This window comes from Cololabis saira, chromosome 5, assembly GCF_033807715.1.
Source record: "Cololabis saira isolate AMF1-May2022 chromosome 5, fColSai1.1, whole genome shotgun sequence".
NCBI classification, from domain to species: domain Eukaryota; kingdom Metazoa; phylum Chordata; class Actinopteri; order Beloniformes; family Belonidae; genus Cololabis; species Cololabis saira.
The window spans coordinates 41785056-41807639 of NC_084591.1; the positions used below are offsets into that span (position 1 = coordinate 41785056).

Sequence of the window (22584 nt, forward strand, 5' to 3'; positions counted from 1 at the left end):
CCATGGCGACTCCAAACAGCTAAATTTGTGGTCAATTTCAAAAGCTTCAACTTTTCCCAAGGTCTTTTCCATCTGACAGTGAGTTCTAAAACTGCAGCTAGCCTGCGTTTCTGTTCGAGAATCGCAGGCTAGCTGCAGTTTTGCTCACACAGCGTCTGAGCCTGAGTGTTCATAGCTCGACATATCCCATCACACGCGCCAGGCAGCCTTGAAAGCTGTTTTCTGAATTTTTCAATATGCTAGGTAACCGCCAACTCCAAAAAGCAGAAATCCTGTTTTCAGAAATCCAGTCATGTAGGCATCTTCAATATCCCGAGCTGACAGTATGGACAGACCCACGATCCTCCACTGCAGCCAGGAGTCCATCGTGTATCCAGCCGCAAACGTCCTGTCGGGGCAAGAGGGCTCCCCTCTGCCCCGTATTCTCGTCGAGAAGATTTGGTCAATTGAGTCGAGAGAACTGGGGCCTCATGTACATAAGAGTGCGGCGCACAAAAAACGTGCGTACGCCACTTTCTACGCTCACGGTCGGATGTTCAAAAAGTGATTTGAACGTGGAAAGTTGCAGTCCTTCACGCACACACCAAGGCTGGCGTACCCACTTTTCTGAGGTTTTGTCCGTTGCCGACACTCACTGGTGATGCAGTGAAGTCCAGAATATGAGGAAACGTGACGTCAACAATAAGTTCATGACCACACAAGAGTGTAGCTGCAACAATCTCACAATCTCAACCACATGAACATATAAAGGTTGGAGCTCAACGATGAAACCTGTCAATCACAATGGCAGCCCTGGTTCTGTAGAGGAACCTGCGGATGCCGGATCAGGAGGGAGTCAAATGTGGTAAATAAACAAATGTGGCACATATATGTTAATAAGTGCCACATTTGTTTATTTACTGTTTGCTATTTTTAAATCTGCAACAGTGAGCAAAATAACCGGAGTCAAATTCCTTGTCGGACAATGTTTAAACTTGGCCAATAAAGCTGATTCTGATTCAGGGACCACACTGACCTTTTGACCTTTTGGAACATAGGACTGTGAGCGTTGAAAGTGGCGTACGCACGTTTCTTTGTGTGGCGCACTCTTTGTATATGAGGCCCCAGGATTGGGAAACACGGCTCTAACCCTGGACGGCGGACCTTGAGGACCGACTTTCGGCGCCCCTGTTTTAAATTCCGCCTTGATTTCAGCTCACCGTGAAACAAGGAGCTGCATCAACAGAGATCAGCAGAGCTGTACAGCCCTCGATGACAAACTGATGAACATTAAGTAAAATCAGGTGTTTACAGGAGACATCCAACACATGCAGGACAGGGGTCCTGAGGACCAGGATTCAGAAACACTGCTTTCATTAATACAGCAGTACAATGTGTTGTTAAAATCAATTATCCAACATAAAAAACAGAAACATGCAAATGCAAGATTCTGGTAAAATATCTTTAATATGTATGCAAAAGTGACATAAAAAAGGACATTTTACAAATAACCAAATAATTTACAAAAAGTTTACATCAGTGGCTTTCACTCCTGGTCTGCGTCCGAAATCGCATCCTTCCACCCTAATGAGTATGCAAAATGAGTGCGAGATTTTTTTAGTGCGTCCGAAACATTAGAATGTAATCAATAGTATGCTCTATCCATACTCATTCTGGAGAAATGTATTAGTGTGGATTGATGGACACTAGCAGAGCATAAACTTCCCACAATGCAATGCAGCGACGTTTTGTTGCTAAGTGATACGTATATGTCATAAGTATAATATTAAGTATAATAATATTATTACATAGCATTAGTATTATAATATTCGTATATAATAATATTATATAATGTCATCTTGTTTCGGCCAGAATAAACGGGAAAGAGCGGAGCGGAGCTGCTACTGCTGCTGTGACACAGCACTTCCTCCCTACGGCAGGAAGTGCTGTGTGCGCTCTGAATAGTACGTAATAATTAATGCATACTACTGATATTTACTCAAAAGTGTGCCGAATTTAAGTATACTTTTTAGTATGGCATTTCAGACGCACCGCTGGTCCTCAAGAGCTGCTGTCCTGCATGTTTTGGATGTTTTCCTGCTTCAACGCACCCTAATACACGTGGTGTCACAAATGACCGTGGGGACGGCCGTTAATAAAATCAGGTGTGTTGATGCAGGGAAACAACTAAAACATGCAGGAGTGCTGCTGTCGAGGACCAAGCTCAAGCAAGGCTCAGTTGACAATGAAAGCCCCACCTGGTGGGTGAAAAGAAGCGGCCTGCTCACTCCTGAAGTCAAGGAGGAGAGCTCTCCCAGGGTTGGTAGAGGGTGAAATGCCAAGGACCGACTTAGGTAGAAGCACTGGGTGATAAAATGGGAGGGAAAAATAAATAAATATAATAATAATAATAATAAATAATAATAATAAATAATAATAATAATAATAATAGATAAAATATATATTAAAAAAAGAACAAAAAAAACACAGTCCTGCCACACAGATAAATAAAAACACGAATCGGCTGGCAGTCTGGCTTAATTAAAATAAATTAAATTAAATCTTCTCAGAATTGGTGGTTAGTGTAAGATCTATTTTTGGCAACAGAGAAAAGGTTTGTGCAACAGGCATTAAACCTCCCAACAGCGTGCCAAATATGTGGAGCTACAGCTTAAGTTTCCAGCTCCTACTTTCCATCACTTCATCAGGGAACATCACAGCAACCTGAAGGCTCCTGATTACAACACCGTGAATCAAAAACAGTCTGAAAAGCACAGCAATTAGCTACTAAAATCCACAATGCTAGCGATAGGAGAACTGTGATTGTACAGTATAACGATTATGATAAAACAATAACAATTTTCTAAACAATATTGCAAACTGCTGAAAATAGCAGCGGAGAATGAAAACCAGAAAGTAACAAAAAGATTCAATAGGAAAATAGGAAGAATCGATGCCTCTCTGATAAAAGTAATGGTAACAATGATAACAATAAAAATAATGTGTTGTCTATATAAAAACAACCCTCCCAAGAAAGTGCGTAGAAGACAGGATAAGGCAGCCAGAATTAGCAGCAATAAAACATGCAACAAATATTTACAAAAGGCCCTCAGAAAAGGGACGAGTTTAAGCTTTGTGTCCCAGAGTCTGGTAGGTAAGACGGTGGTGCAGCTGGTAGTGCAATCATCTCACAGCTAGAAGGTCCTGGATTCAATTCCTGCCAGGGACGCTGTGGGACCACTATGGACCGAACCCTCTTTAGTTATTGTGATTGCTGCTAACGTGATGATGAAGGCAGCGGATGACCATTCAGAGGTAAAGCCTTTACGTAATGTGTGATGATTAAGTAGTGTTACAGGACAACTGGATCGTATTAATGAGGCCGAAAACAGCTGGAAACTACATTTTGATGACTTTAGAGTGGCCAGCTATGTCACATCCAGCGCTGCCAGAGACGTGGAAATGGGCAAAAAAGCGTTTCCGCTACTATTTTTGCAAATAAGTGGATTATCAAATCATCTGAAAAACCACCTCCTGGAAGTGTAAAAAGGTCATGGGACCACACCTATTGTGTCTTATGCCACTGGCCAATGCAAACTTTCTAGTGACATGGTCTGCAGTGGTATACTGGCACAGAGTGCCTTTAATGCGGTGTTTCTTAATCCTGATCCTCGGCACCCCCTGTCCTGCATATTTTAGATTCTACCCTGCTTCAGTACACCTTGATACAAGTATCTGTGTCATCAACAGTTGGTGCCAACTGTTCATTTGAATCAAGTGTGTTGATGCAGGGAAACAACGAGAACATGCAGGACTAACGCCCTCGAGGCTTGAAGTTGTCCATCCCTGCTCCAGAGGAAACTCATTTCAGCTGTTTGTATAAACAATCTTATCCCACTCTTCTTTCTACTCTCCCTCTGGATCATGGCCCTGAACTGTGAGACACTAAAATCTCATTGTAGTTTCTTTACACTCAGTTGGAAACCGCCCCAGATCTTGTTGAAAATCTCCTATTCAATACTTATTTCCATTTTGCTGGTTTGCTGATAATCCAGGTGACCTTGCAACATACTGACATGGACAAATTGATGGTGCGCTTCCAGATCATTGAAACAAAGTCTTAAAATCAAAAACGGTTATCCGAAGTACACCGTCTTAGGTTCAGTTCGTGACGGACTAAACCAATAAAAGTGTGCTTTTTTTCTGTCGTTAAGAGAAAAAAACAAAAAAAAAACTTTGGAGATTAATTAAGTACAATTGAACCGAATTACTGTGACAGGAAACCTTTCCATAAAGCTAAAGTGCCATTTTGGTTGTCGCTACAGAAGCCTAGGACTCTTCCCCTAAATCTTCCAGAACTTGGTAGCGGTTTCTGACCATGAGTGACATGGTAGAGCTACGTTGACGCAGAGCAGGTTTTGAACCCGGGTCGGACACGCTCCTAGTTCGAAAATTAGTTCTGTCCAAGCTCAAACCTGAAACACCTGGGTTCTGCCGAGGAACGGCGTGTATTTGGTCTTTTGGTAAGTTGTTCTGGCTGACGGTGGATGCAGCAGCTGGTCTTGGCTTGTGTTGAAAGGATAGATCAACTGATGCGTTTGCATCTACTGAAGATCTGGTGTCATCTGCAGACAGATCCTTCTGGAAGACATTGTTCTGTCCGGTTATGAGGTTGTTTGGTTTTGCAGCTAGTTGATGGATTTCCTCGTCTTTGTCCTTCAGTTTTGCAGCTAGTTGATGGATTTTGTTGTCTTTGTTGTTCAGTTTTGCATTGAGTCGATGGATTTCCTCCTCTTTATCTTCCAGGGTGGACTTCAGTGTTTTAAACTCATCTAGCAACGATACATTTCCCACATCGTCAATCTGGATCTTGCATGATCCACTGTAGTCATGTGACACAGGTGATCTCTGCCCCATCCCTGTGTACAATGAGGAAGGAATTAGGTTACCACTTCTTTCATTACTTACATTTTCACTCGAACCAGAATACATTTATCCAAACCTTGAGCCATTTGTTTTGAACGCCGGATTTGGTCTAATTTCTCTTCATTTCTCATTAAAACCAGAAGGTTACTGTATTCCATCTAATAAAGAGTAAATACATCAACTTAAAGAGCTAAAATAAATGCAAAGGAAACTGTAAAGGAAAGTATTTACTTCTTTGGTCAGATCAAGTTCAGCTCTCATGAACAATTTTTGTACCGATGACTAAATGCTGATGTTTGAAGGGATGGATGTGGAGAGTTGGACTGCTGTCTGGTATCCACGACTCTATTATGTACCACAAACTTGTGGTTGTGATAAGTCACTCCTTGTTTACAAGCTCATCATCTGGTTTCAGGTTCGGGTTTCCTCTAAAATAAGATTCTTCTGAATGAAAGGACAGACTGTGGTTAACAAAATGTAAAGAAGACTTTTCTTTATGGATTGTGTTGTCAAAATACAATTCTTATGGACTTTTGGCAAGACAGAACAATTGATTATTGTCTTTTCTACTTTCAAAATAAAATAAAAAAAATCCTGTAACTATATATTAAACAGACTCTTATTTTCTTTTAATAAGAATAAAGGATGAATGTGTGGATTGATGAAGAGCAGAGATCCTGAAACCAGGAGACATGCAGATATTACCAGGTCCGTGCTAAAGCAACTGATCCGGACAACAACAGCTTACAAATATATGCAAAAAGCCTCATGTGTGTACAAATAATCTATGAGCACGTGTGAGGCTGAAACTATAAATCTGTGCTCCTCATGAAGTATTAATATTTCATCTAAATGTTTCTGCATACCTCTAATTATTTCTCTTTGTGCATCAAGTTCTGAAGTTATTTCAAGACTATTTTGGTTTTGTAAGCAACACCTTTGATTGCATCATATACTAAAGAACACAACATGGGACTATATTTCGCTTTTTTGATGATAACCAATAAATGAATAAATAAAATAGCTGTTGGTGTCAAGAAAGTTTACATCTGCTCTCCAGGGGGAGGAAGGAGTGGGTGGGCGAAGGAATTTATTGTTTATGTAATAATTGCTCAGGCGTCATGTTCTGGTCTCTGGAAAGCGCCTAGGGACAACTTCTGTTGCAATAGATGCTATATAAATAAAATTGAATTGAATTCCTTACCATTGCAGACCGGTTTCTTTAAAACAAGACAGCAAATTAGTCCGGATACAAGCAGAGTCACTATGACGGTGACGATTATGGTTTTTACAAACCATCCCACGCAGTTTTCTATAAAAAAAAAAATAGAAGATCACATAAACAGGATATAATATTTCAACCTAATTTAAAAAGAATATCTGATTCATGTGTACTTTTCAGGGAAATTTTACCTCAAACAACTAAATACACAACCGTTACGACGTCTTCACAGAATAATACAAAGCAACACGGAGTATATTAACAGCTACATCGAGGATCGAAGTGGTTGCACTAAAGAATTACAGGTAACCATAGAAACAAAGAGGTAATGAATGTTATCCACAAAGGATATAATGTCATTGAATTGGAAAAAAAACTAGCAGAAATTGTTGAAAACAAATACAAGTACTAGGTTGTGTAAAGGCTGAGTTATGGTTCTGCCTCAAAACGACGCCGTGCCTACGGCGTGTGGTACGCGTCAATGCGTACCACACGCCGTCACTGACGCCGTCACTGACGCCGTCACTGACGCCGTCACTGACGCCGTCACTGACGCCGTCCTCCCAAAAATTGTAACTACGCGTCGAGGCGACGCAGACCACACGCCGTGCCTACGGCGTGTGGTACGCGTCAATGCTTGCCACGCGCCGTCACTGACGCCGTCTCTGACGTGCACCTCCCAAAAATTGTAACTACGCGTCGAGGCGACGCAGACCACACGCAGACCGAGAGGGCTGTGATTGGTTCACTTTGTAGCAACGCATTTCCGGTTTGAAGCAGTCGGGAACTTTCAGCGCTCTTTTCTTTGTGTATAAACTTCGTGGATAAACCATTCAGGAAAAGATCGCGAATTAGCGGTCACGGGGCAGGGCCACCGCACGGGGCCTCGCGCCATGGGCCGTTTTTTTTTTCCCCCGTTTTTTTTCCCCTTATAAATATCAACAGTCACGTTCCATTAAAGACCTAAATGTGTACTAGTCTGTGCATATCAATAAATATATGTGCAATGATGCGCGTGTCTGTTGTTCAATACAACTGCGTCAGACCAAGCGCAGACACAAGCTGCTCTGATCCAGACGGGTGGAGTTGGAACAAACTGTCACACAATGTCGATAGAACGAGACAGAATCAGGAAATTTCCATCAGGGGATGAAAAAAGAAAAAAACTAAAGAAAATGGAAGAGAGTGTCTCTCTGAAAGGCTCGTTTGATAAATTTGTTACAAAAATCACCGATACGACCGGGTCTCAAGCAGCCGCGGGGCCCCGGGTTGAGGCTAGCCGAGATGATGATGAGGCAGGGGAAGGTATCCAGTATTTTGCTAATTGGAGAGTTAAAATTGCGCATATAGACACCCTCATGAACACAAACATTTTGCGTGCGCTCGCTACGCTTACGCACGAGGGCCCCCCCCCCGGCCATTTCGCACAGGGCCTCACAAATCTCCCAGATTTGCGAGGCTCTGTCACGGGGGGGTACTGCACCGCGGTGAAATGGAATGACGGAGAAGTCCGAAGGGTTCACGACGGCGTCACGGCGACGGCGTCACAGCGACGGCATCACGGCGTCACAGCGATGATTTGACGCAGAACCATAACTCAGGCTTAACTGATAAGTGTGTGTTTGTCACCAGCCCACCTGCAATGTACATCTCTGCATCCCTGGTCAGGTTTAACGACTGCTGGTGGACTCTGCAGGTCACTCTGAACAAACGAGACAAGCAGAGGTTCACTCACCTGCTCAGAAATGCTCGGTCACGAATAAAATGGTTGGGATTATTTTGGTCAACAATTAAATCACGATTATTTAAAAGGAGGGGCCCTCGGGGGCCAGGGTAGGACAGGGAATCCAGACCTGTTGGGGGCCGTCTGTATCCTCACTTTCCTGGTGAGGTTGGGCGGAGTTCGTTCAGGCTTTTCGGCATGTATGTCGTTCCCCTGGTCATCGAGAAATGTAATTTCAGGCTCCGGGAGCCAGCCCTCCACCCCACACTGGACAGTTAGATAACCAGTGACATCTGGAATCACAGTCAGCTTCGGCTCGGACACGGCACCTAGCTTCTCATCAAGATCTGCAACTGATGAATTATTTTAAGAAAGGTGAGTACCAGCAAGTAAACATCTACACATGTGGGGGCTGTGAAACACAGCCCTAGACTACTGTGCATCCATTAAAGGTTGACAAAACGTACCCACGTCTAGTTCCAGCTTTGCAAGGACCTCCGGTTGTTGTCCTCGCACGATCTTGCACAAGTAAGTCCCCTTATCAGACAGCTGGAGGTTGGACACCCTCAGAGAGAGGTTTCCATTCTGCAGCTCGTTCATGATGAGGCTTGTTCTGTACCGGAAGTCAGGATTCTTTTGTTCAAACATCTCACAGCCATCGCGGTAGACAAACACCGTGTTTGGAGATACACCTTCCTTGGACCACTCCACTGTGGGGAGGTCCTGACTTGGAGGGATGCTGCAGGGCAGGAGGACAGTTTCACCCAAGAAAGCAGGTATTTGTACTCCGACATCTGCTGAGGCCTTTCCTGGAGGGGGAAAAGAAGCAAAACACCATGGAGACAGAGTATTTTTTATGTGTATTTTTTTATGTGTATTATGTGTATTTATGTGTATTTTGAAGGATCAAATACTCAACATCCCATATATCATCATACATGGTGCAAGAAATGATGGGCAGGGCAATCAAACTTTGAAAATCGACTGTGCGCATGCGCAGAACCACAAAGTAGCGTTTCTCGGCAGGTAGCAAGGATCGGCAGAACACCGGAGGCAGCGAGTTCAAAGGAAACTCCCTTTTCATAAAAATGACATGTATTAATTAATGTATTCGTGAATTAACTAACTGTGGCGCCACGTACTGAAACAATCGAAAGAGAAATACGAACGAGCAGCACGTGGTGGTCTTACCTGTGCCAGCTGAGTGAAGCCAATACGTGACAAACACGCAGAACCATGAACGGATCCATCCCTGCTTTGGGAAAGCTTCTTGAACTTGTTGCATGCTCGCTTCAAACTCGTCCAAGTCGTGATCCAACTTTCTTCTGCGGGGTCTTAAGTTGTACTCCGACCTCGAGGGGTTTGGTTTTGCAAAAAGTGCCCAGAGGTGTAAAATAAAAATCCTTTCCTAGACAACCACTTATAGTCACATGTCAAACTAGAGATATTTGCGTCTTCACCTATCATCTTACTGCTGAGAGAGTGAGAACAACTTCTGAGAGTTTATTTTGATTGATTGCTGTTCGAACCATGAGAGCAGTGGATAAAACATAGTTTTATAATATATCCATGGTGGCCACACTTCCATAGGACTCCGTTGTAAACCTTACTTCCGGGTTATGGAGTCCTCTGGAGTTCCACAAGTGGCGGATCGATCCATGTTTTTTTTTTTTTTTTATAAACAAACTTTATTCAACATTTTCAAAATTACAAAATTCCTTTGAGGAAACATTCGTTTGCAAATGAAACATAAATTCACAACACACAAGCGAATATGTAACTATACATTTTTTTCCAAGATAAACTTCTAAATTTAAATAAAAAGAAAATAAATAAAATAAATTGTCACAAAATAAAATAATCATAGGGGTTGACATTTCAACAAAAAAGTATAAGCGTAGCAAGATTGTATCTTAAAGAGCAAGAGACTCTAATATGGTTTCACATAAATCATTTATAGACTGATTTCCTTTTGAAAGTACCTTAATAAATGTTATATCACTTTTTATTTCGTTTTTAAAACATACTATGGAGGCTTTGCTGTTTTTCCATTTATTTTTATGTATATAATATTTACCCAAAATTAGAATTATGTTCACCTTCTTGGATACCTTCTTTGGCAGACCATCCATATAAATTATGACCTGAAACTTGCTGAACATACAGTCGTTGATCCCAATCTTTAACCACCGATAAACATCTTGCCAAAAAAGCTTTGTGACCGAACAAGAAAAGAATAAGTGTTCAATTGTTTTGTGTTCTGTTTTACAAAATATACAAGGATCTACGTCAAAATTGAACCTTCTCCTTAGGGTTTCAGCGGCAGTATAAATATTGTATATTATTTTAAACTGAATTTATTTTGCTTTGGGTGAAATTGGCCATTTAAGGTAGCTGCTGTATATCTTTGTTAACGTTACTTCAATTTCTGTTATCTTTATTTTTGTTGATTTTTTGATATCATTGAATAGCTTTTCTTTAAACACATTTCCAAGTACTTTGTTATTACATTTTCTTTCACCCAATTTCAATTCACCGACTTTTAAATCAGGCAGTTTGACAATCACATTTGAGTATGTAAGAATATTTTTTATCATGTCATTCAACGGAAGTGGAATAGCTCTACAGATTTTATTGAATTCTCTATAAGAGCAATTTAAACTAAACTTTTCTACAAATGTATTCAATGTATACAAGTCAGTAACATATAGGACTTTCTTATCATACCATTCTTGTTTAAATAAGGTCTTCCTGTTAATAGTGATGGTTCTATTATTCCACAAGATGTGAAGATGTTTTTTAATAATAATAGAACTCCTGCTGCTCTCTTCTTGCTGTGTGTCCCATTGGATAGTGAAAGCAGTTGTATTGTGGTATAAAGTTCACAAACAGTTGGTGGAGGTCACACCAAAACAGCTGTGATTCAGTCAGGGTTGTTCCACCATATACTGAGTTCTGAATGATGTTTATTCAAACTAACACTAACAAAAGGAATAGGGACTTTAAAAAAAAACCCATTTATTTCATTTAAACATCACATCATTCTTGTTGTTTTGATGTGATAATTTCCTTTAAATACAGTACATACTCTGAATTGTTTCATGTGGAATCCAGGTGAAATATTGTTTAAGAGGTTAACTAAAAATATTTTCTTTCTTTTTACCAATACACACATTTTTGAAAGATAAAATCTGAGAAACGGTTTGCTTTGGTCTCATAATCTTGCAATGTGTGCTTTTTATTCAGATTCCCATTGCTGTCTTCATCACTATTGATATACTATATATCATTATTATTGCTATTATTGTTATTAATATTGTTTTATTATTATTATTATTATTATTGCTATTATTGTTATTAATATTGTTTTATTATTGCTATTATTATTGTTATTATTGTTGTTATTATTATTATTATTATTATTATTATTATTATTATTATTATTATTATTATTATTATTATTATTATTATTATTACTATTACTATTACTATTACTATTATTGTTATTATTGTTGTTGTTATTTCTCACTTAAAAACAGAAAGTAGACGCAGGAGTTTCGGGACTTTTCCGGAGACACCGGAACCGGAAGCGGAAACAGCGTCTCTTTATTGTGACGAGCGGTACGTGTTGTGGTTCTGATCTGAGATCAAACCCCAAACCGTGCTTTTCCGCGGCTGATTGTCCCTAAACAGATGAAAGAAGAGCACACTCTTCAGGTAAAGTGATCAGATATGAGCGTAGACTGTATGTATTGGTGAGAGGCAGCAGAAGGAGGTTGTAGGGGTTTGTGTCGTGTCAGTGGTGCAGTAGCTGCTCCGGTTAGCTGCCGACGACCGAGATCAGGACCTGCTTCCGTAACTACCGGCTATTAACGGTTCAAATAAATTGTTATTGTGGATGTATTCTAATTAAATGCACACACTTTTTTTGGGCTGCTTAAAAAAAAAACAAACATTTTTTTATTATTAATTTTTTTTAAATAATTTCCTCCATATATCAGGATTTCATTCACATGAAGACGTGTGCATGCAGTACTCGAGTTGTAAAAAACAATCAGGGATGGTGGATTTTATCATATGGGGACAGATAATTTGTGCTGATTAAAAATAATATAAAATATTACAAATAAATAATAGCACTGACCAAATTTTATCATATGGGGACAGATAATTTGTGCTGATTAAAAATAATATAAAATATTACAAATAAATAATAGCACTGACCAAAACAGCTGCAGAAATACTGCAGGAATGACATAGCAGCAGTTAAATGCAGCCTTCTGTAAGCTTTAAATATCCACTGGGCTTACATCAAATACATCAAAACACAACAATAAAAAACAGTTTTCTGAACTTATCAATATGACTCTGTCATTCACAGGATAAGTAAAATGGATCACTGCAAAAACTCTAAATCTTAACAAGAATATTTGTCTTATTTCTAGTTAAAATGTCTCATTTTAGTAAAAAAAATCTCATTACACTTAAAACAAGACTCATCACTGGAAAAAACAACAATTTTCACCTGTTTCAAGTAGATTTTCACTTGAAATAAGTAGAAAAATCTGTAATAATGTGTATGTATGTTATTGTGTATACAATACATATGTGCACAGAAGGATGAGTGATATAATGATAATGTACAATATATTTATTTACATAAGAATTAATACTGGATGTACAGCAATAGCAAAATATTTACATTCATGTTAAAATACAATATTTTCTCTTTTCGTTAAAGTTATTCCACATTGGGATAAGATTTTGTAAAAGTCAATTGCTGCTGCGATGATAATCTAAATAAGGGTTAGGATTACATAAATCTACGACTTCCTCCAAATCCTTTTGAACATGTTTTGGTTATTATTATTATTATTATTATTATTATTATTATTATTTTTTTTTGTAACCATGTTCAAATAAAGGATTCAGAAAGAAAGAGAAAGACGTTCCCGTGTGTTCCAGCTGACTGATCTGGGGAGCCGGTGTGTGTCGGTGCTGCAGCGATGGCTGAGAGACTGGCGGCGAGCCCCTGCTCTTCAGAGCCGGACAGTCCCGGGGATCTGAACCGAGGCTGCCTCCTGGAACCCGGGGACGTCCTCTACCAGGATATGTCCATCATGGTCCCAGAAACCCCCAGGTACTGCCTCTCTGGAACAAGCTGTTTCTCTTTCACTTAGCTGCCATTTTATGTTTATGGTTCACATGAGCTTTTAGATCAGATTAGATTGTCCTTTATTCCTCCCTCAATGGGGAAATTCGCTTTGTGCAGCAGCAGTACACTCAACACACACACACACATCTATATATATATATATATATATATATATATATATATATATATATATATATATATATATATATATATATGTATATATATTACAAAATATAAACAGTATATACATTGGAATGAAAATAAAAGTAATGGGTTGTGGAGTGTGATGGCAGCGGGGAGGAAGGACCTGCGATGCCTCTCAGTGACGCATCGCGGGGATGAAGCCGGTCCCTGATGGAGCTCTCCAGGGCTCTGACAGTCTCATGAAGGGGGTGGGAGATTTGGGGGTTTGTCTACAAAATAAACACATTGTTTGCCTAAAAGTACTCCTTATTTTTAGGCAAAAGAGAAGTATGTGAGCAGTATGGGGGATCCGTGTTGGTTCACTTTCCGTTCACTGCTTATGATTCTCATGACATATGATTTTCATAAGCCACCAAAACGGGATGGTGCTTCCTTAATGTATCTGTTCTGTTTTTTGTTGATGATATAAAGATAAGATAAGATAATCCTTTAATAGTCCCACAGAGGGGAAATTTGCAGTTTACAGCAGCAAAGGGGATAGTGCAAAACAAGTGGCATCAATAGAAATAGTAATAACACGGTAATAAAATCAGAGTATGACACGCTATAAACAGTAAACTGGTATATACAATAATAATAATAATAATAATAATAATAAGAAAAATAAATAATAAGAGATACTGGTTTATAAAAGATAACAGACGGATATTTACAGAACAGACGGATATTTAAAGACATGAAATGAAATAAGTTGAACTCTGTCACCAAGTTATTTTTCCCAGTTTCATACATTTATATTCCTTCTTTTACGCAGGGAAAAGCTCAAGTAAAGAGCATAAGTTGCTGGGGGTTGAAGTGGAAAATCTACAGAGTTCATGAAAAGTCTCCAGTCACTTTAATGACTTTATTTCACATAGTGAACCTGATCAGTGTAAATGAGCTGATCTGATTATCTTCAGAGAAAAATCAATATACAATATACAAAATACAATATAGAATAATAACATTATAAATGAGTCAAGGATTTGTCAATGATGTCAATTAGTTATTGGACCTCTAGTGGTCTCAGAAATGGTTGTTTTTTTATGGATAGTGTGACTTTGTGTCTCAGTCCACAGCTTGGCAAGCGGAGGAGATGTCGGCGTAACTTGGAGGAACATTTGAACCCTGTGAGTGACCATATCTGCATGCTGGTGTTGATTGTTCTTGCTGTGGTTGGTACTTTCTTGTGGTATGATGGGAGTTTGTTTTTGTCCTCAGGTGGCAGCTGGGGGTCCGTCCGGACTACAACAACACGCCATTGGTGAACGAGGGTTTTCGCATAAATCCAAGCGCAGACGGCTGGGCGAGCAGGCCGCCGGCTTCGTTCCAGCTTCCTCTCTGAGAGCTTTGCCTTTGGGCAGCTGGCTGGAAACCCCTTCTTCCTCCTCATCCTCGTCTTCCTCATCACCTTCCTCCACCTCCTACCTCACACCTGTCTCAGTCCTCCGTACGAGACCACCTCACACGATGATGGCTTCAGCATCTCCTTCAGCTGCAGCATCTACTTCAGGCTCTCTGTCCTTCCTGACAGAAGAGGAGAAGAGATGGTTAAAGGGGGAACAAGGAGATGATTCATCAGGTATGGAAACATTTACCTACATGCAGTTCCAAGTGTATATATACCCAGTACTTGAGTTGTAAAAAAAAAAAAAAAAAAAATCAGGGGGGATGGTGGATTTTATCATATGGGGACAGATAATTTGAGCTGATTACAAATAATATAATATATTACAAATAATAGCAGTGACCAAAACACCTGCAGAAATACTGCAGGAATGACATAGCAGCAGTTAAATGCAGCCTTCTGTAAGCTTTAAATATCCACTGGGCTTACATCAAATACATCAAAACACAACAATAAAAAACACTTTTCTGAACTTATCAATATGACTCTGTCCTTCACAGGATAAGTAAAATGGATCACTGCAAAAACTCAAAATCTTAACAAGAATATTTGTCTTATTTCTAGTTAAAATGTCTCATTTTAGTAAAAAAATCTCATTACACTTAAAACAAGACTCATGACTGGAAAAAACAACAATTTTCACCTGTTTCAAGTAGATTTTCACTTAAAATAAGTAGAAAAATCTGCCAGTGGAACAACATTTTTTTGCTTGTAATAAGAAGATAAATCTTGTCCCAATGGCAGATTTTTCTACTTATTTCAAGTGAAAATGTACTTGAAACAGGTGAAAATTGTCAAATAAGTTATTTTTCTGGTGTTATTTTTCTGGTGATGACTCTAAATGTTGAAATAGCAGTAAAACCACATTCATTGATGAAATGACATAAGGAGCCCAGCTGGATGTCTCAGGTCTTGGCTGCCGTCTCTCCTCTGGTCGGCCTCAATGACGGTATGATCACAAACACTCCACCTACCTGGTATTGTTACTGTTATATGCTGATGTAGAGTCATCCACGTCACGGGAATCCTCAAAGGCTTGAGTCACCTGGGGCCTCATGTACAAAGAGTGCGAGGATTTCATTGTAAATCCTTGTGTGGAAATCTCTCAGAAGTTCAAAACTGTGCGTACGCTCAAATCCACGCACGTTTCATTTGAGCATCAAACCAACGTGAAATTGAGCGTGGACGCTAGAGCTGGGTATCGATTCAAATGTCAAGAATCGATTCCGATTCTTAAGATTCAGAATCGATTATCACCATTTTATTCGATCCGATTCGATTCGATATTGATTTGGGTTAGTGTTGCCTGGATTATATGACTGTAAAATAATTATTGAAATAATAATTTCACAATAATTATTGTGAAATAACTAAGAAATAAATAACTCAAATAGGTCTTTCAATATCCATTTAAAGTGCAAAAAAATAAAGAAATTGCAACAGCTCAAGCAGTAAACAAATTATTTTAGCTTGTCTGATTTATTCTGTCACCAGACACACAGCTTGCCATGAAGCACCCGGCATTTTTCAGGTATTTCATGACAAACCGTGTCCGATAACAGAGAAACCAAACAAGCTATAGTAAATATAGATAATATGAACTTCATTGAACTAATATAACATTTAGAAATTTAAGCTGAAATGTCCAGCATTTTCTCTTAAGAAAAGTTAATTTAGTTCAGGAGTTTTCAAAACTACTGGGACTACTGGGATTAAAGTTCACCAGGCAAAAATGTAATGATGGGGGGAAAAAAAATTTAATAAAAAAAAATCGATCTTTAGACATACAAATCGATTTTTAGGAATTAATATGAGAATCGATTTAGAATCAGAAAATCGATTTTTTTTCAACACAGGCCTAGTGGACGCGGAAGCACCACACTCCTCCCTGTCTCCCTCAAGGAAATCCATTTGAAAATGATGATTAGTAATATAGCCATGAAAAAATACTTATCCAAACAAGGAGTTTGCAAAAGAAAGTGGAAAAAAATAAATAATTGAAAATAAGACATCGACCGTGAGCTGGAGACACTTCTGTCAGAAGTTCAGACCAGGAAATATAATTTATTCTGTAGCATTTCCTCCGATTTAAGATGTAAACGCCATTGCATTATGGGTGTTTCTGTTCCTTGCTTCAGTTGCGTTCCGTAGAGTTGTGGGTTTACTGTGTTCATACGGGTTTCTGAATGGCTATGTTCAGTATTAATGCATCATTACCCTCTTTTTTTTAAAATATTTGTATTTTAAGGATCGACACAAGAACTGAAGGTGGTGGAAGGAACAATGGCTTTGCTGATTATATAATATAAAACTTACAGCTGATACAACCTATTTATTATGCATTTAATAACACGTAAAGAACATAGGTGAACATTGTAAACAGTGTGAGCTTGTGTTTAAACCTTGAAGTAATGCAAATTGACTCTTTCCGACACAGAAACACAGAAACTCGCTCCCTCCAAACTTTCTAATGTCTTCTAGTTTTGCCATTACGAGCTTTTACGCAGTCATTTATAAGAACTGCATATAAATGTCTAATCTTGTCATTTTATATTTAATCTCATGTGACTTGTTCTCAATGAATATGATCATCAACACTGTTTTTGTCTCAGTGAGAATGAGAGTTAATTTCATGTGATAGACTTGTTCCTCACAACGGATCGTTGATATGCGTTCACATCTTCACGAGCCATGAACGGAGAAAACCTGTTTACTTTGAATTTAAGTCGTGGTGATCACTTTTAGGCATTTCTGTGGGGGAAAAAAGGTTAGATGTGGTTTCCCTTCGTTGTTCAGATGTAAATCAGAAATGTTCAAATGTGAAGAATCTTTCTCAAATCCCTCCTGACTTCAGGAGATCTAGCAGGATATATTTTGGTGTATAAAAGCCAGTTGTACTACTTTGATTGTTGGGCAATATCAACTGACAAAATGTGCGTATTGGTATGCACATTTTCATGCAGGTTGGTTTTTGAAAATCCCAACAGGTGTGTGGCAAATGGCGTACGCACATTTTTTGTGTGCACTGCATGCGTCGTTTCATCTTCCATTCAGAAAGCTTCCTCATGCAATTACTCTGCAGTTTCACAACCATTCTCAATTTGACTGGCCAGCTAAACACCTGACAGGTAACTTTAATAAGTACTGAGCTCAAAACTGTTCAACAGTCAGTTTGAGCTGAGGACACATTTTGGACAGAAGGTGAAAAGTCTTTAAGAACCAAGAAAAGAAACTCCAGTTGCTTCCAGTCACGCCTTTGAGAATTTGATATTGTTTATTTGCTTATAATTGCATTTAATTTGATGTAGAAATGACTGTGATTTTGCCCCCAGAGAGACTCTGTAATAAGATTACATTTAATCTTGATGTAAATAAACAGATCAGGCCAGTCCAGTTGAACTTAATCACCTTGTGTTTTATCACAGATCTGATCAGCCAGCGCAGGCGACGTGGGCGGAGCAGGAGAAGAAACGGATTACCCGACTTTTCAGATGACGTTCAGGGAAATGACTATGAGGTGAGGAGGTGGAAGCCACATGTTTGTTATCCTTACGAGCTGAGCAGCACCTGCAGAGTAAACTATAAAGTTATGATAAAAACTTCCTAAATGTCACATATCCAGGATGGATTCCTTCAGCCAAAGAAAACATGCAACATTCCAATTATCTCCACACAGCAGTGTTGACTGTGATGTCCTTAATCTAATCTAATCTAATCTAATCAATCAGGCTCTTCTGGAGTTTGAGGAGCGCCAAGGTGCCGTCGTGTCCAAGAAACTGAGTCGCAGGGAAATCCAGAGGTTTCCCACCAAAACATTCCAGTCTGCCAGCAACTCTGGGAACAATCAGTAAGTGCAGCTGCCTCATCGTTGGCTGGCCACGTTGTCGTTGGAACATTTGGAATCATCTCTGATTATCGGACCTATGATTTTTGATTGGCAGGTGTCAGATCTGTTTCTGTGAATACGCTGACGGGGAGAAGCTGAGGATGCTGCCCTGTTTCCATGACTACCATGTTCAGTGTATTGACCGTTGGTTGAAGGTAGGAGCACATAGTCCAGACTTTAGAGCACTGACTTTGCTTCTTCTGATTTAAAAAAAACAATAACAAATGTAATGCATTAAAAACATTTTGCACTTAAACTTTTTTTTTGGGGGGGCTGGGGGTAAAACTAACTTCTGGGAGGTTTGATTCAAATATGATACTGGGCTGCAGAGAAAAGAGAAGTGAACTTCGAGAAGAAGAACAGGAAAGGATTTTATCTTTGAGCTCAGTCTTGCAACAGATCATGTTTGTGCACATTGCGTCTGATTTACATAAGTTGTTGATCAGAGTTTCAGCAAAAACTCTTCGTTTTGAGAAGAAAAATGAAAACTGAAGCCCAGCAGGGGCAGATAAATAGTTTAGGACTAACTGTTCATCTCTGGCCTCCTCCATACAGGACAACGCCACCTGTCCCATCTGCAGGGCCAACCTGGCTGATGGAGAAGCTCTGGTCCCACCAACCCTTTGACAGTATTTGTGTTTGAGGAAGAACTCAACTTTTTTTTTTGTAGTACTTTAATTATTTACATGTGTTTTTAAGCACTGATGGACTCAGCAGGAGTGACCTGTTGACGCTGCTGCTGTGTTGTGCGCTGAAACAAATAAAGTGATCTTTTTTGCTCCTGTTTGTGAGTCTGTGAGGGCGTTGTCACTCGTCGTAGTAGCGTTTCTTCATGGCTCTGTATTTCCTCAGGTAGTACAGCGCCTCCAGCTCTCGTGCTACAAACTCCCCTCGAGCGATCATCGCCTTGATTTTCTCCGGGTCCTGGACTGACTTGTTTTTGGCAAACGCTGCTCTCAGGCGGTCTCGAAAATAGTCACCTCCTTTGGGGTATTCCCGTCCGAGGTAGAGGAGCTGTGGAGGAAGAACAGGAGCATTTTACCTTTGTTTGCTGCATTTTAGGCATCAAAGATCACATTGTTCCTGCACTCGGATCCAGATTCACTAGACTAGTCAATCTGGAAACTAGAAACATTCCTGCTTAGTGAAGAGCTATTTCTACATCTTTTTTTAATGTAATCTTCGATTAATTCAGGACACCATTAACAGATTGATCATTTATGTCATTAATTAGAACTCTTCTTTAATGTTTTGACTAGACGCCTACATAGAAGTCTTACAAATTTAGACCTCAACATGCACGCAAGATCCTCTCACAATTGTTAGAGACAGAAAATGTCCTTCCGTGTTTAATCACACAGTTTGAATGCTGGGACTATTACTTTATGTAACAATCAATCAATTCAGATATCACTCATGCCACTTTTGGTTGTTTTCCATTCAAAAGTCAACGAGGAAAGTAAAAACGTTTTTACAGCTTTCCTGGATAATAGAGGGAATAAGTCTTTTTCTTTCTTTTTGGTTGTGTTCAAACTCAGTTCAGACTGAAACAATTTTTATGTTAGTGTGGGCTCTGGCTAATGCTGCCAGCTGAGATCACTAATACCCCTTAATGCACTGGAATGTAAAAAACAACAGTGGTTTTCTAAATACAAATATATCCTGATATCTTTATAGTTGATAACATAATAACCCAGATGAAGGTCAGATTACTCAGAGCTCCTCTAAACAACTGAAATATCTTCATCCTGCATCCTACACACGACGTGCAAATCCTATGGACCTATAGTTTATTGAGAACAACACAGAAAGTATAACAAATGTTTAAAGTGAGCAAATATACTGTCTTGTAAACAAATAAGGTAATTCAGAATTTGATGGCCGCAAGTAATTCAAAAGAAAAAAGGGTATAGCATCGGCTTAAAGAGATATTCATGTTTTTTTTATTTTATTTTTTTTACAGTGTCCCAGCAGCTTTTTAGAACTGCTCTTTAATTACAAATGTATTAATCCTGTGAGCACAAATCAATCATCGAGTAAAAGATTTAAAAGTTCAGTTCTTTGACTAAATATTTAAAATGATCTCCTGATACCTTCTCTTTTGGTTTTTTTTTTTCTTCGATTCTAACTTTTTGAATAATTTATAAACCGATCAATGTAGACAGAAGACTCACATTCTTGTAGAGTCGAACCACTTCGGCCTTCAAAGGGTTTGCCATTATCTCCAAGATGAACAATAAAACACAAACATTGAGGTTTCCTGTCAGCGTAAAACATTAAACATGTCCCAGCTGTAGCTTATTTACAGCTGATTCATGAAAAAGCAATAAATCTGATAAAAACACAAACACGGCTCCTCTGTATGCTATAAAACACTAAACAATGATGACAAACTGGAAAAAAAACAACCTGTAAAATCTTTGAATTCCACACAATTTACAGGATTTCATGTAAATTTCATATATAAACATTCAAATACAACAGATCCCTACAACGTTAATAACCTTTTTGAGTCATGTAGTTGCTCTGATTCCTGAGTTTATTCTCATACTTATGAGTTATAAAATAAATAGGGATTTATACACTATGGAGGTTTGTAAATAGTTTGAAGTCAAACTTCAATGGAAAAAGTGTAAGACTTTCATGGTTATTGTTGATATGAGCAGGTTTGAACTTTTGTTATAAAACTTTATCCTAATTAAACTTGTTCGAGGATTCTGGATCTGAACAGTTCTGATCCATTTCAGATTCAATTCTTTCTTTAGTGTATTGATCTACATTAATTACTGATGACATACAAATCACGTGGTTCATGTTTTACTGATCAGTCACCTGATTGATTGTTCGGGAAAGAATCGATGCTGACTGTCAGTTTAAATACTGTAGTAGTAGTAGTAGTAGTATCTGGCAGATGTGCATCAGATTAGAGTTCAGATGACTTTTGGAGATCATTTAAATGTATTCAACGGAACGGAAAATGGCATTAAATTCTACAGGAGTATAACTAACTAAAAGCCTTTAACTTTTCAATTGTATAACAGTGACGTCAGGATAGTTTCTCTGACAAACAGCAGGTGTAGGCTACGTCTAAACTGTACAACATGAAATGGTTAAACACTGACAAAGTTAAAATCTTCCTCAAGATGTACTCCAGAGAGTCATAAAATAATAATAATATTCATAATACTCTCATTAACATTATCGTCTCACCGTCCAGGTGATCTCTGAACTGCGGCCACGTGACTCTCTAACCTCGAGTTAGAGCAAGAGCGAGATCCGCGGAGAAAGGTCACAATAAGTTGTCACTTTGTAAATGCAGATGGTCAGAAAGACACGGACACTTAAAGGTATTTATGTATAGTTATTAGCCGGTTAGAACTATGAAACGAGCTGGCAACAACGGACAGGTAAACAACCAAAGAGTCGCTTCAGATCAAGATGGTAACCTTCCGCTGGATGTGCGCATGCGCACAACCACAAAACAGCTTTAACTTGAATATTTGTTGATGTGAAGCTCAAAGGTACATATTGATTCTTTTTAAGCTTTAATATTAAGCTTATATCCATTGGAATTCGGTTTTCTTAAGTTCTGCTATGTTATATAACCATACATTGATTTAAACTACAATTAGTGACTTATATTGAAGTTAAAAAATACAGGAATACTTTCAATGATATGCATCTTCAAAATAAAAACTGAAAATAAAGATTATTGATATTTCTTAATATTCGTGATTTTTAATTATTTTTCCTTTTTAATTCATTCATCCTCATGTAGCTGGATGGAAAATAAAGACAACCATTTTCCACTAGAGTGTAGCAAATACTCCCTTTTTAAGTGTTGACTAATCAATGTGATATGTGTATTTCTCCCCTCTGGACAGAGGATTTGAGTCACACGATGCAAACAACTTTGTCCCAGCTGTTATCACTGAGCTAAACAAATAGAAGCCACCCTTGTGCATACAGAGATATCCATGCATGACATCCACAAGTATTGTGTGAGAGAGCTACAAAATAACTTATTCTAGTCAAACTTTTTTTTTTTTTTTAATGAAATCAATCATTTTGTCATCTGTTTAACTTTGGTTACTGAATAACT

The 22584-nt window shown here is 38.8% G+C and overlaps 3 protein-coding genes across 6 annotated transcripts; 1 reads left to right on the forward strand and 2 right to left on the reverse strand.

Annotated features, from left to right (window-relative positions):
• Positions 1–1427: 1427 nt before the first annotated feature.
• On the reverse strand, positions 1428–9482 carry LOC133444393 (butyrophilin subfamily 1 member A1-like). Of its 3 annotated transcripts, XM_061722151.1 has the most exons (7): positions 9042–9482; positions 8789–8926; positions 8318–8659; positions 7981–8203; positions 7765–7829; positions 6110–6217; positions 1428–4898 (listed from the first exon to the last, which is right to left on the reverse strand). In XM_061722151.1, the coding sequence occupies exons 3-7, from the start codon at positions 8496–8498 to the stop codon at positions 4309–4311; spliced, it is 1167 nt and encodes a 388-aa protein (XP_061578135.1). In that variant the 5' UTR covers positions 8499–8659; positions 8789–8926; positions 9042–9482; the 3' UTR covers positions 1428–4308. The 3 variants fall into 3 exon arrangements, with proteins under 3 accessions (XP_061578135.1, XP_061578133.1, XP_061578134.1); XM_061722149.1 differs by lacking the exon at positions 8789–8926; XM_061722150.1 differs by having other exon boundaries at positions 8318–8926.
• Positions 9483–11434: 1952 nt separating this feature from the next.
• Positions 11435–19262, forward strand: si:ch211-59o9.10 (uncharacterized protein LOC561841 homolog). Of its 2 annotated transcripts, none has more exons than XM_061722152.1 (8): positions 11435–11567; positions 12776–12990; positions 14261–14318; positions 14410–14770; positions 18022–18113; positions 18325–18443; positions 18538–18637; positions 19038–19262. In XM_061722152.1, the coding sequence occupies exons 2-8, from the start codon at positions 12857–12859 to the stop codon at positions 19107–19109; spliced, it is 936 nt and encodes a 311-aa protein (XP_061578136.1). In that variant the 5' UTR covers positions 11435–11567; positions 12776–12856; the 3' UTR covers positions 19110–19262. The 2 variants fall into 2 exon arrangements, with proteins under 2 accessions (XP_061578136.1, XP_061578137.1); XM_061722153.1 differs by having other exon boundaries at positions 11437–11567; positions 12816–12990.
• lyrm5b (LYR motif containing 5b) lies at positions 18765–21932 on the reverse strand. Its single transcript, XM_061722156.1, has 3 exons — positions 21693–21932; positions 20657–20704; positions 18765–19496 (listed from the first exon to the last, which is right to left on the reverse strand). The coding sequence occupies exons 2-3, from the start codon at positions 20699–20701 to the stop codon at positions 19290–19292; spliced, it is 252 nt and encodes an 83-aa protein (XP_061578140.1). The 5' UTR covers positions 20702–20704; positions 21693–21932; the 3' UTR covers positions 18765–19289.
• Between the last annotated feature and the right edge of the window lie 652 nt (positions 21933–22584).